Below are 14294 nucleotides of genomic sequence, written 5' to 3' on the forward strand. Positions count from 1 at the left end.
TGTGGTCGGACTAATGGTATGTTGGACTAACTTTCGGACCAATGACACAGACCACACTATTACACCTGTGCATGAACTGGCTTACTGGCTGTGAGGACGCAGGTTCCAATCGAGAAATCTCAACTGTACCCCATCTCTCGTCGTACCACTTGTTTCTTGTCTGTTTTCCACTGTCCAGCCCAATCCTTTTTTATTACTTATTTTTTAAAAGAGGGGGTTGTACTCACATGGAAGGATCCAAACATGTTGAGGCCATTGATGCCAAAGTGGTATGTCCGAGACACATCTGGTATGACACACGCTCTCCCCTTCCTCTGCTCAGGCTCACGCATCCACATATCCCAGTCCCATAACTGCAACATATAGGACGTACATATGTACCATTTAACCAGAGATTATATAGTATACATACATCATAGAGATTATACAGATCTTATACAGATCTCTACTCTCTCTGATTTAACCCTTTGAGGAGTAAGGATTTCCCTCGCAATTCTTCTAGAACTTTACTTTAACATTCTACAGCTCCCATAGAACTGTGAAAAATGCCAAAGAGTGGTTGTGACATCGTAGTGAAAACTCAAAATTGATTTTGACAAAATTCACCTTTGGCTAAGGCCTGCCCTAAAATGCTGTATGACCAATCACAGGACGAGGTCGGACAGAACTCAGTTTTGACAGCACTCCATTGAACTCAATGTAGACCTCTCATGATTTCAAGTCAGTTTAGGCAAGACATCACTGTCATATTTTTATTAAAATATGATTGGAAATTGAGTCGTGGGTATTTGAAACAAAGATACAAGTTTCCCTGCAACGTCATTGGAGGAGATCCCTTTCCCCCTTCCCTAGAACTAGTCTAAAGCTACATTCACACACACTGCTTGCTTCTCGCTCACTCACCTACTTGGAGAACGGAGACATTGGTAATGGACTCGGTCCGAAACGTCTGTAGCTCCAGCTTAGTCCTGTGACTTCTTTACAATATACATTTTTAACTTGAAAGCCTTGTGTGAGCCTCATCTTTTTTGACATTCCTAGTATAGCCAAAGTATAAAATGTAAAAATGTTTTTTAATTATCTAGGACATACGACAATTTACGATAATTATTTGTTGCGCTACAACTGCTGCTAACATTAGCGATCATAGTCATCTCAAGTCCAACTTGAGAACTTGTGTACACGCTGTCAGACCTGTCGTAGTGATTTCATCTTTCTTGCGCTTAAGATGTGATTTTGATAAATATCAACCCTTCGTAGAAAACAACGTACGCATCACGTACACGTACATGCTTTTTGTCTTACACTAGTTTTATAAATGAGGGCAACTGAGTCTGGGTCTGGATCTGGATTGCTGGGTCTTCCGACAACATTGTAACCCAAAGCATTCATCTAAATTAATTCATAGGTTCTTCTAGGACACTAAATCCATGATACTGGAATGACCCGCTCATAGTCCTGTCCTCAATCCCACTGAGTCTGTGGCAAATCTCTATGGACTGCATCCATGCAATTTGGACCAGCTAGAAGAATTTACAGAGAAGAAATGGGCCAAAATCCCAAGTGGGACATGTGCCAACCTAGTTGTCTAATCAGAGCCTGTTGTCCCTCGAATTTTGTTTCACACATGAAAATAAAAGCATGAGATCTCAGAAGCGTTCATTGTGAGATCTCAGGCCATTTTGTTAATGATTTATTAGGGGCTTTCAAGCCTCAAGGTTTTTATGAGACAGGATAGTGGAGGAGAGACAGGAAGCGAGTTGAGAGAGAGAGACTGGAAGGGGGGGAGGGGCTGGCAAAGGTCCCGGGCCGGCTGCATAGCAGACGAGTGCCCTATCGTTGGCGCCACGGTAGGGCCAGATCTCAGGATGTTTAAGGTAAGTGAGGTAAGTTACCATTTCAGGCGTGGGCCATTTGGGCTCGAGCTCGTCCTTATAGAGGCTCCGCTTCAGCACCCAGCCAAGGCCAGGCATCGTATCCAGCCGGTAAAGCAGTGACGGGTCCTCTGCAGAGTGCTCATAGCCCTGCATAGCACACAGAGATATGCTGTTTGAACTGGTGCGTATGTGTGAGATTCTACTCTACTTAACAGTGTGTTAATATAACTTAAAAATAAAAAAACCCTCACAATTCTTTGCACCTGCACTTATTGTTCTGTATATTTCCTGTGCACTTTGTTTCTACTAGTGATGTTGGCTATGATTATGTCCTCGATTGTAAGTCGCTTTGGTTAATAAAAGCGTCTGCCAAATGCAATGTAATGTAATGCTGTTTCAACTGACACACATTCCCCAGCCTGATCGTAAAATACTAAGTAAGTAAGTAAGTATGCCTTTAATAATCCCGCATGCGCGCATACACACGCACACGCACGCACGTGCGCGCGCGCACACACACACACACACAAATCCCCAGAACACAACCCATGAGACAGCCGCAGAGGAATCCTAGTTCTCCCTTATGCAATGCACTGATGTTCAATAGTCTGTAATCCGAAACCTTCCACATGCATACAACTGAAGTGAAGTGACTGTGTGAAGTGAAATTCTGAAAATGCAAATTGTGCACAAGACAACATATCCGCTAAAGGCCAGCTAAACTATGTTGTGTGTGTGTGTGTGTGTGTGTGTGTGTGTGTGTGTGTGTGTGTGTGTGTGTGTGTGTGTGTGTGTGTGTGTGTGTGTGTGTGTGTGTGTGTGTGTGAGAGAGTGTGTGTGAGAGTGTGTGTGAGAGAGAGAGAGAGAGAGAGAAAGAGAGAGAGAGAGAGAGAGAGAGAGAGAGAGAGAGAGAGAGATAGAGAGAGAGAGAGAGAGCGAGAGCGCATTTAACCTGGTCATTCCAAGCTGAGATACAGTAGATACTCTCATCCTCTCTCAACAACTGGATGGTCTGGCTGAAAAAGCTGGAAAAAGAAATATGGGAAGGCGTTGGATAGCAAAAATATAAGACAAATATAAGGCGATGGATAGCAAAAATAGAAGACAACAACAAATACATGCAAAATATGGACTTCTTATATGGCACATACTACTTTCATTTTCCTCATATGTTCACATTCCATCTGCAACCCTTATATTCCAAAGCACTGTTTAATCCCTTAGTGCAGAGAATCTGTTATGATGTTATTGTCACCAAAATGGTAATGACCAAAAATGGCAATGACCAAAATGGTAATGATGAATCTGTTGCATTGATGAATCTCTCTGCATTGTCATAGCAATGTTCTCATGATATAGTTGAGTGTTTTCAGCAAAGAGTGAATAGACCCGTTGGCGGGTCCATCTGCAGTAATATAAAAATTCTGGATCTGGATCACCACCAAAATGTAATCACTTCTTCCTTTTGTCATTTCCAAAAACGGCACAAAGTGTCATCCAAATCCGTTCATAACTTTTTGGGTTATCCTGCTGACAAACAGACAGACAAACCAACACGACCGAAAACATAACCTCCTTGGCGAGGGTAAAAGTAACACTTATACACTGCCTTGGCTGTATAATAAAACATTTCTATGCACCACTGCTTTTATTACATAAATGGCAATAACACTTGGGGCATTTCCATTCCCAATCAATTACGCAATTAAAATGGGTATTAAGGCGCCCTGACAATGCACCAGTGGCAAAGCACATTTTGGGAATGTTTCAATAATGCCCTCTCTAGGACATCTCATGCCAGTGTTTCAAGACTTCCACATCTATGTGTGTCACCATTTCCACAGAGCTGACTATCACCTGACACCTTTATTAGACTGAACTGGACACACACACACACATTACACTTTTATCCAAAGCGACTTACAGTTATTACATTAAAGAGAATTGGTTACAGTTCCTGGAGCAATGTGGGGTTAGTGCCTTGATCAAAAGCACTTCAACCATGGATGGAGGTGTAGGGAGAGGTACGGGTGGGGTTTGAACTTGCAACCTTCTGATCTTAAGTCCACCTCCACACACACACACACACACACACACACACACACACACACACACACACACACACACACACACACGGTTTTCTAATAAGGCAACATATTAGACAATAAAGCTTTTTGAGTACTGTATTTGAATTACTGGCCCATATTGAGGACTAAATTCCATAACAACTAATTTCAGTACCTCCGGCAAGCTCTTACCTGAAGAAATCTACGGAGACCTCCAAATCCTCTTCCAGAATAATGAGAAACTCTGCATCCTTAACACATATTGGATACATTTTTTTAGAACGTTTCTTCAATTAGATACAGCATATACATTGAAGTTCACTTTAGATCAAAACTGTGTGTAGCTGACAGGACTCAGCGGTCGCTACGCAGGCTGTTATAGAACAGTAAGAACTCACAGAGTAAAACAGCACATATAATTTAAATTAGAGATGCACCGGATCCTGATTTTTAGGATCCTGCCGGATACTGGATCCACTGCTTAAGATCCTGCCGGATCCGGAACCGGATACCGGATCCTACGAAAGGGTCGAAACACATAGCCAACTCACACACATGGGCCCTTTTTATTACATTGGCGCAAACTATTTTTAAGATTCATTGGCTTACTGCCACACTGCCTTCAACGACCGCTTCCAAAGGGCTTTCACTCCATGCAGCGATTGGGGTTGTGAAAGACTGACTGAAAAGCCTAGGCTACGTAAAAAGTAGAGATGCCCCAGATCCTGATTTTTACGTAACTGCCGGATACCGGATCCACGGCTTCAGATCCTGCCGGATCCGGATAGTCTGAAAAACCCTATTATCCTGCCGGATCCGGAACCGGATCTTGGATCCTGTACATCTCTAATTTAAATAATTAAAACAATAAGAAACCATGTGTGTGCTGATTCACAATATTCAGACTAACTGCCCATAATATGCAGACCAGGGATGCATTTCCCAAAAGCATAGTAGTGTGGCTAATTTTGTGTTAAATGTTTTGCACAGCGGTGTTTGAGAAGAGGTGACTCACCGGGTGGAGATTGAAAGAAGCAGTCAGACTGGCCTTGTAGTGCTGTGGAACATCCCAGAAAGAGATAATTTGTCAAGTCCTTCTATACTTATATTTGAAACAGGACAGATGGACCTTCTGTTTATACTGTAGAAGAAACTATTACGTACATATTAGACAGGCAAAAGTTCAAGTAAGGGGAAACAGTGAATTCAGTTGAGCCACACCAACATGAGCAGAATCGGCATCAGTCTATCCCTTCCCACTTTAAAAATATAGCAATATAGGTGGGGAAATCACTTATTGTCTTTTTTGAATTGTTAGTTTATTCATGGGAACTGTCATTTCCAACAACTGTCATTTCCAACAAGTGCACAAAGTTTCATCCAAGTCCGTTCATAACCTTTTGGGTTATCCTGCTGACAAACAGAGAGACAAACCAACACGACCGACAACATAACCTCCTTGGCAGGGGTAAAAAGTAACACTTTATTTTAAGGTTCACATAGTAACCACTAATATGTGCCTAACTGTCTGTATACGTGACTTATAAGACATGTGTTGAGACAAATCAATCATTTGTTTGGCGTGTTTTCACAAATTTCTTATTCACTGCTGATGAGGCCTTCACATAGATTGTATATTATTGATAACACATGTCTTATAAGTCATTTATACAGACAGTAATTAGCATGCATTAGTGGATAACCTGTGAATCCTATTCTAAAGTGTTACTACTAAAACTAATAGAAACTAACAAAGCCCCTTAACACACACCGTTCCACCACTGGAATGTTGTAATTGACACACAAAAAAACGTAACTACCATAGTACTACACCACTATGACAGTACTTAAGGCCTTTAGTAATACATTTTGAGTTGTTCATTGCCATTCTGGTAACAGCTAATTTATAAAAGGGTCTATGTCCTAAGAGGGTTAAACTAAGCTAAAATTGATTTTAAAATAATAAAAAATAAATTGAATAATAAAAACCAGACTAAGAATTTAGAACACAAATGTTATCAAAACTAAACTTAAATACAAATACTAAAACAAACAGAAAAGCACTAAGCTAAAACTAGTCCAGTAGAAGGTGGGGACAGCTGATGAAGACGGAAGTGTTCCGCTGAAACATGTCTGGTGAAAGGGCAAACTTTTTAAAATATGGAAATCACAAAAGAAGCCAGTGAATTGTAGCATTTGTAAATAGTTTGGCAGCAGTGCAGACCTTACCTGACATATGCGCCCGTTCAGTCTGCTGACGGAGGTGTGCTGAAAAGCCGGGAGGCCAAAGAGTTTCACCACATCCATTACCTCCTACAGACAGACACCCATATTAAAATGGTAAATGGACTGTGTTTATATAGCGCTTTTCCACTCCTTCGAGCACTCAAAACGCTTTACATTGTATGTCTCACATTCACCCATTCACACTCACATTTACACACCGGTGGCAGTGGCTGCCACGCAGGGTACCACCCTGCCACCAGGAGCAACTTGGGGTTAAGTTTCTTGCTCAAGGACACATCCAACAATGTGCGTCCTGGTTCTCGATTCTGATTGGCTGATAGCCGTGGTCAATCAAGCGTAAACCTACATCTTCCACCTGAAGATTCTATGCACGTCTAAATTAGACGCAGCGCATCTACGTCGCTAATGAGAATATGTTGCAGTTGGGGTAGGGAGTCTGCAAGAAGAGCACACCTTTGCAACATCTGTGGTGTGGGGTATCAGTGTGATTTGAAAGACATTTCATTCCTTCAGTGTTTATCGCCCCTTGATGAGTTTTTGTAGCGAAGTGTGTGTCTGGCAACGCAACGAACTCATTATTAAAGCGTTTTTCAAGAAATTTGGTCAGCGATTAAGTGTAACAGTGTTAGATAAGCAATAAGCCACTTGAGTCTGTGGGTTACGCTCTATTGATAACGGGCAAGAGGACGTTTACGGCACTCTGCTTCACTCCCCTTGGCCGTTATCAATCGAGCGTAAACCACGGCCTCTTTTGGCTTATTGCTTAAATCGATGGGGCCAGGCAGAGGCTACTGTGTAGTCCTTTTCTCCATGAAACGCACATGAGGAAAATCGCTATCAAGGAGACTGGAAATGAATAGCCTATCTATATATGAATATCCAGTCTCTTTGCCTGCAGGCATTTAATGTTGCTACTGATGATCATCCATGATGTTCCCTGAAAGCAGGCTGTCAGATTTGGGGGTGGAGCCTCCAAGGGCATGCAAAAAACTCATTTCTGTGTTTTGAACTGTTCCAACGGCAACAACAATTTGGAAAGTTTTCAAGATCTCCACTTTGGAGGGTGTTTGTGTTTTCTATGTTTTAAACTCCTAAGAACGTCGCTGTGTGCAAGATAGGCACATCTGTGCAAATGTTCCACGTTTACCTAGCGTTACCGTTGTCGTGGGCTCTAGCCTTAGTAACAAATATGTTCCTACCTGGCTAACAATGTTTCCTGGTGAACCAGAAGCTATGTGTTGACGCCCAGGGGGCTGGGCTACACAATCCTTCTGGTACACCTGTGATTCGCTCTCCTCCTCCGTTTTCGAAATAACCGGGGCAGCACGACGAATCAGGATCGTAGGGAGGGATTTCAGTGGGTATGACGTTTATGGAACGCAACACCCTCCCCCAGGGTAGTTCGGCTGTGCCCGCCCCCTCCCTGAATCACAACAGTAATGGCGGCGTGCGAGGAGTTATCATGCGTCGGGATGGAAGCAGCAATTTCAGCGGTGTTATCCAAAATACCTCAAGTTGATTTTCTAAAGGACGTTGTTCTGTTTTGGTTCCCGACCTGGCGGCTCTTACGTGACGACACGTCCTACGTCACAAAGCTTCAACGTGAGTGGTCGAAGTGTCATGTCATTCATATGAGGTTGCTCCAACCGCGTGCAAGCATCTTTTGACTAAACCCCGCCTGCGGAGAGGCATGAAAGGGCAGTGTGCCAGTAGCCTGTTACTTACAGGCTACTGGTTCACCAGGAAACTAACAATGGCCCACCAGTCAAGGACTTGTTGAATTAACCTTGGAAAATTATGGGAAATATTTTAAATCCCATCTGTTAAACACCAAGCAAATTTGTTGATTCAGCACGATTAGCTTTTGCTCAAATTAACTTAAAGGTACTCTGAGCAGGAAATGGTCAAAAAATGTACTGCAACTATGCTGCTCATTGAAACTGGGCTGCCTATTGTCAAATTTGATTTTTACATGAAAGTTTACTAAGCAATAAACTAATATTTTCTAGTATGGCCCAAGTACAGTTATTTTTGCAGCTAAAAATGTCAATTTCTTGAAATTCAAAATGGCGGACCATGTTGAAGATCCCCCTTTTCATGCATGAAAAGTGAAATTTTCCCAGTCATGATGAATACTTAGAATTTGATGGTGGTGGTAAGGATTCATGAAAAAGGTAACATTAGAGAATGGGTAGCTAGCATGAGTTCTGGAAAATAACTACAAATCTTGCACAGTGTACCTTTAAGTTAGTTGGGTTGATCTAAGGTTTGTCTGAACACACAAATTCAACATTAAATTTAGTTTGATTCCTGAACTGCCATTGGTGTGAGGAGTAAGTAACTGTCCTGGGGCCGGGCGATAAAGTTGAGGTTAGTTGAAAAAAATGAAATGAGGAGCGTAGTTGATTTTGGTGGTGTCACATCTACTGATCGTTTTTCACAGATGCTTTTTTTTAAATGACACTTGGATTAAGGTGGCCAGTTTTGTCAGTGTTCCTGGTACGGGTGTCGCTAGAGGGGGGAGGTGTTACAGATTCAAAAGGCCCAAGCACTGACAGCACTGTCAGGGGCCCGTAAGGGGGCCCAAAATTTCTGGCGGCGCCCCTGGCTCCTGGTGAGTTTTTATTTGTACTTGCACTGTTTGTAATTGAAGAGAGAGAGTTGTTTGACCACAGCATTTGTGAAGCTATGATTATTTGACTGGGAAAAGAGGTGGCGTTACTCGACAGACCCATCCCCCACCTTAGCCTAATCCTTCCGAATTCTATGGAATGGACACGCATCTCTGGGACACGGAGTCCTTGTCAGTTTCACAGATTTTGCCAAAATTCCGTGCCCCTGGACACGGATGCGATGGACACACGGAAGTACTTTAGATTAAATTGTATTATTTTATTAATAGCAAAAAATAAAGGTGTGATGTCTTGTCAGTTGTTGGGTGTAAATGTTCCCCCTGGTGTTAACATTGGGTACTGCATCTAAAGGATCAGATTTCCTGTTGCTACGCGATACACTTCCTTTCTAACCAACCTGAGGAAAGCCGTTGCCATGTTCTTCACCTGATAGTTCAATCATTAAAATCCTACGAATGGAACTAACAGTAAGTTACCTAAATCTATGTAGACGTTGTATAACCCCTTAAGACGCGGCTTTATACATTTGTTGTTACCAGTATGGTAATGACCAAGTCGTGGTGCATTACTAAAGGCCCTGTGTTGTGTCATAGTATTGTAGTGCTATGGTAGTTACATTTCAATGACTATTACAATGTGCCACTGGAGGTACGGCGCGCATTAAGGGGCTACAGTCATTGTTATGTGAACCGTAGTGACAAAAACGCTAAATTCTTCTTCTACTGAGATCGCTATTACAAGTGTGAAATATGCTAATTACGATCGTTAGCATGCCTCTTAGCTAAATTCTCTAGTCATTCAATCTTTGTATTGCTTCGTTTGTGTTCAGTTGTGCCTTGTATTTTTCATGTAAACTTTCCTAGTCACTATATTTTGATACACGTTACTGTTAACTTGCCTGTGTTTTGTCCTTGATAAGAAATATGTTAAATGGTAAAATTCGCCTGTCTGCTTTAACTTTTAAAGTACAGTGCTGCCTACTTCCTGACCTAAAGCTAAAACCTATCCTAGAAAATACTTACCTTGGTTAGTACCTGTGAAGGGAAAACATATTGTATCCACCTGAGCATTTTTATTCATTTTATTTCCTAATGTATCCTCTGTATTTCATTCTGTTTCAGTTTTACAAATTTGTATGATTCAAGATGTCTTCACTAAAGCATTCAAACTGGAGTCACGCCTTGAGTCTTACTTTGTTCGCTATCTGTCAAAACAACACCCCAGACGTGTTGCCAGGACAGAATAGTAAAATGTTAACCACTCAGCTGGGATAAGCGGTCGAATGACGGTGAACAGCACGCAGAAGCATCCAAGATGGGCCAGGCCGGTACAGAGGAGCGCCAGTCTCAGTTCAGGACAACATCCCGAACTTCGGCGTCACACAAATCCTCCAGATCGTCAACCTGGACATCTGCCAGCATCGCTGCAACGAGAGCCAGAGCTAAGGCTGAAGCAGCAAAAGCCAAGCTATCCTTTGCAGAGAAAGAGGCAGCAATAATGAGAGGAATTGCTGAAATAGATGCTCGTCTTCATGTGTTACAGCAAGAGAAAGCAGCAGCTGCAGCATCAACTGAGGCAGCCATCTACAGAGTGTGTGGCAGCAGCAAGCATACCTCAGCAATGCATCCAGGTCCAGTGGCGTGGTCATCCTTTAGGCACACTGGACACTCACCTGGGAAAGACCAGAGCGGGGAGCAAGGAAGAGAGCAAAGCGGGGAGATTGGTGTTGAAGCACTGCCAAGTCTACAGAGATAGGTAGCGACAGCGAAAGGGCACACCAGCGATGCAGCGCGTGTTCTTGGAGCAGCAGCTCCAGTTCCTGCAACAGCCCTGGCTCCTCCTCCTGTGCCACAGTGTCACCAGCAAGCTCCTGCGCCACGGTGTCACCAGCCAGCTCCTCCTCCTTCGTCACGGTGTCATCTGCCAGCTCCCGCGCCAGAGTGTCATCAGCCAGCCCCTCCTCCTACGCCACGGTGTCACCAGCCAGCGCCACGGTGTCATCAGCTAGCCCCTCCTCCTTTGTCACGGTGTCACCTGCCAGCTCCTCCTACGCCACGGTGTCATCAGCCAGCCCCTCCTCCTGCATCTCGGTGTCACCAGCCAGCTTCTGCGCCACGGTGTCATCAGCCAGCTCCTCCTCCTTCGCCACGGTGTCACCTGCCAGCTCCTCCTACGCCACGGTGTCATCAGCCAGCTCCTCCTCCTACGCCATGGTGTCACCAGCCAGCCCCTCCTCCTGCATCTCTGTGTCACCAGCCAGCTTCTGCGCCACGGTGTCATCAGCCAGCCCCTCCTCCTGCATGACGGTGTCACCAGCCAGCTTCTGCGCCACGGTGTCATCAGCCAGCCCCTCCTCCTGCATGACGGTGTCACCTGCCAGCTCCTGTGCTACGGTGTCATCAGCCAGCCCCTCCTCCTGCATGACGGTGTCACCTGCCAGCTCCTGTGCTACGGTGTCATCAGCCAGCCCCTCCTCCTGCATGACGGTGTCACCTGCCAGCTCCTGTGCTACGGTGTCATCAGCCAGCTCCTCCTCCTGCATGACGGTGTCACCTGCCAGCTCCTGTGCTACGGTGTCATCAGCCAGCCCCTCCTCCTGCATGACGGTGTCACCTGCCAGCTCCTGTGCTACGGCTTCATCAGCCAGCCCCTCCTCCTGCGTCACGGTGTCACCTGCCAGCTCCTGTGCTACGGTGTCATCAGCCAGCCCCTCCTCCTGCATGACGGTGTCACCTGCCAGCTCCTGTGCTACGGTGTCATCAGCCAGCCCCTCCTCCTGCGTCACGGTGTCACTGGCCAGCCCCTCCTCCTGCGTCACTGTGTCACCAGCCAGCTTCTTCTCCTGCGCCACGGCGTCACTAGCCAGCTCCGGCTCCACAGTGTCACCAGCCAGCTTCTCCCGCTCCAGTGCCACGGTGTCACCAGTCAGCTCCTGCACCACGGTGTCATCTACCAGCTCCTCCTCCCTCGCCAAGATATCATTGCCACCAGCTCCCGCTCCACGCCGTTACCCACTGCTCCACAGCGCCATCGGCCAGCTCCTGCTCCACGCAGTCAACTTCCTGCTCCTGTTACACGCCACCAGCCAGTTCCTGCTCCACGGTGTCACCAGCCAGCTCCTGCTCCTACGCCACGGTGTCACCTGCCTGCTCCTGCTCCACGCCGTTACCTACTGCTCCACGGGGTCACCGGCCAGCTCCTGCTCCATGCAGTCAGCTACCTGCTCCAGCTCCACAGTGTCACCTCCAGTTCCGGCCTCCAGCCAGCTCCTGCGCCACAGTGTCGCCTGCCAGCTCCTGCTCCTTCGACATGGTGTGACCTGCCAGCTCCTGCCCCTGCTCCACGCTGTCCCCAACCAGTTCCAGCTCCACGGGGTCACCAGCCATCTTCTGCTCCCTGCTTCACGCAGTCTCCAGCCAGTTCCAGCTCCACGGGGTCACCAGCCATCTACTGCTCCTGCGCTGTGGTGTCTTCAGCCTGCTGCTGCTCTACGGGGTCACCAGCCAGCTCCTGCTCCTGCTCCTTGGTCTCACCGGCCGACTCCCACTCCTGTGCCGCGGTGTCTTCAGCCAACTCCGCCTGCTCTTGCGGCGCACTGTCACCAGCCGGCTCCTACTGCTGCTTCTCGGGGTACCTGGCCGCACTTCCACTGCGTGGGAGGTGGACTTCAGAGAAGCCCAGCCGTCAGTAAGGTGGCATGGTTTGATACGGGACAGTTAAGCAACTTAGTAAAATGTCTTAGCCAAAAGGTAGTCAAGGAGTACCTTTAAACCATTTCCCATTACCCTTGTGGTTTACTAATGCCACGTCAGAAAGAGTAAATAGTGGTATACAAGTACTGTATACCAAGCGGGGAGTGTGCTGTCTTGTCAGTTGTTGGGTGTAAATGTTCCCCCTGGTGTTAACATTGGGTACTGCATCTAAAGGATCAGATTTCCTGTTGCTACGCGATACACTTCCTTTCTAACCAACCTGAGGAAAGCCGTTGCCATGTTCTTCACCTGATAGTTCAATCATTAAAATCCTACGAATGGAACTAACAGTAAGTTACCTAAATCTATGTAGACGTTGTTTAAAGTCATTGTTATGTGAACCGTAGTGACAAAAACGCTGAATTCATCTTCTACTGAGATCGCTATTGAAGGTGTGAAATATGCTAATTACGATCGTTAGCATGCCTCTTAGCTAAATTCTCTAGTCATTCAATCTTTGTATTGCTTCGTTTGTGTTCAGTTGTGCCTTGTATTTTTCATGTAAACTTTCCTAGTCACTATATTTTGATACACGTTACTGTTAACTTGCCTGTGTTTTGTCCTTGATAAGAAATATGTTAAATGGTAAAATTCGCCTGTCTGCTTTAACTTTTAAAGTACAGTGCTGCCTACTTCCTGACCTAAAGCTAAAACCTATCCTAGAAAATACTTACCTTGGTTAGTACCTGTGAAGGGAAAACATATTGTATCCACCTGAGCATTTTATTCATTTTATTTCCTAATGTATCCTCTGTATTTCATTCTGTTTCAGTTTTACAAATTTGTATGATTCAAGATGTCTTCACTAAAGCATTCAAACTGGAGTCACGCCTTGAGTCTTACTTTGTTCGCTATCTGTCAAAACAACACCCCAGACGTGTTGCCAGGACAGAATAAAGGTGAGTAGTGTTACAACAAACATTTTCCCAGCTCATTGCTCTCCAGTCATGCTCTCAGTGCTTCCTAAAAGTTATTACAGAAAATACGAGTAAGCCTGGTTATTACCGTTACTACTCACATCTTAATTTCCATCAGGATCAACAATGTATCCCTGGAGTACAGGTACTTTTACACTACTACATACATACTGCAAACTAAATGCATTTAGGTACCTGATGGAGACCATCTATGAAGACGGAGATCATCTCAGGGTTGACTCCAGGAGTCGAAAGCAGCTTACTTAGCATCCTGCAAAAACAGTACGGTATCCTGTGTAAGCCGACTTCATATCATGACCAAATGTTAGTGAAACACGTTTCAAACTTCAACCGAGTTTTCCCTTCCCATCAGCAAAGGTTTCTAAATTCGGCAGTGCCAGACCCCCTGAATGAAATCATGACGGTGTGGTTAGATGATGCTAAATACTGACAGCAAATAGGCCCTGTCTGAAATGTTCGCTTTATTCCCTGCAATAAATAAGGGCATTTTCACACCTAGTCCTCTTTAAGTGAAACAAACTCAGCCCTCTGTAAATGGAGCAAAATGTGAAGTGCCAGCAAAAGGATTCAGTTCTGGTTTTGTTCATATTATGAGTGTATTACAAAAAGGATAATCTTTGGTCCTGTTAGGCTTTTATGGTGTGTCAGTCCTCTTTTTAATCACACCCGGTCCTCTAGAGCCCTCCTTTAGTGATTACGCCCAGTTACAGTGTAACTTGTCAGAGAACTCATAATCGAACCGTACTGAGACCCCGTCAATAGAGGTCTCAGTACGGTTCAC

At 45.1% G+C, this 14294-nt stretch overlaps 1 protein-coding gene across 1 annotated transcript in view; it reads right to left on the bottom strand.

Moving 5' to 3' along the window:
* The window catches only part of LOC134468361 (protein O-linked-mannose beta-1,2-N-acetylglucosaminyltransferase 1-like), a 39401-nt gene that overhangs the window by 9619 nt on the left and 15488 nt on the right, over positions 1–14294 (bottom strand). The window contains exons 9-15 of the mRNA XM_063222288.1: positions 13688–13763; positions 6173–6256; positions 4959–5000; positions 4136–4194; positions 2830–2902; positions 1896–2024; positions 228–353 (exon numbers count right to left, since the gene is read on the bottom strand). Of these exons, the coding sequence (XP_063078358.1) occupies positions 228–353; positions 1896–2024; positions 2830–2902; positions 4136–4194; positions 4959–5000; positions 6173–6256; positions 13688–13763 (589 nt within the window). The remainder of the gene's footprint in view (positions 1–227; positions 354–1895; positions 2025–2829; positions 2903–4135; positions 4195–4958; positions 5001–6172; positions 6257–13687; positions 13764–14294) is intronic.

This window comes from Engraulis encrasicolus, chromosome 18 (assembly GCF_034702125.1).
Source record: "Engraulis encrasicolus isolate BLACKSEA-1 chromosome 18, IST_EnEncr_1.0, whole genome shotgun sequence".
In the NCBI taxonomy this organism is placed as follows: domain Eukaryota; kingdom Metazoa; phylum Chordata; class Actinopteri; order Clupeiformes; family Engraulidae; genus Engraulis; species Engraulis encrasicolus.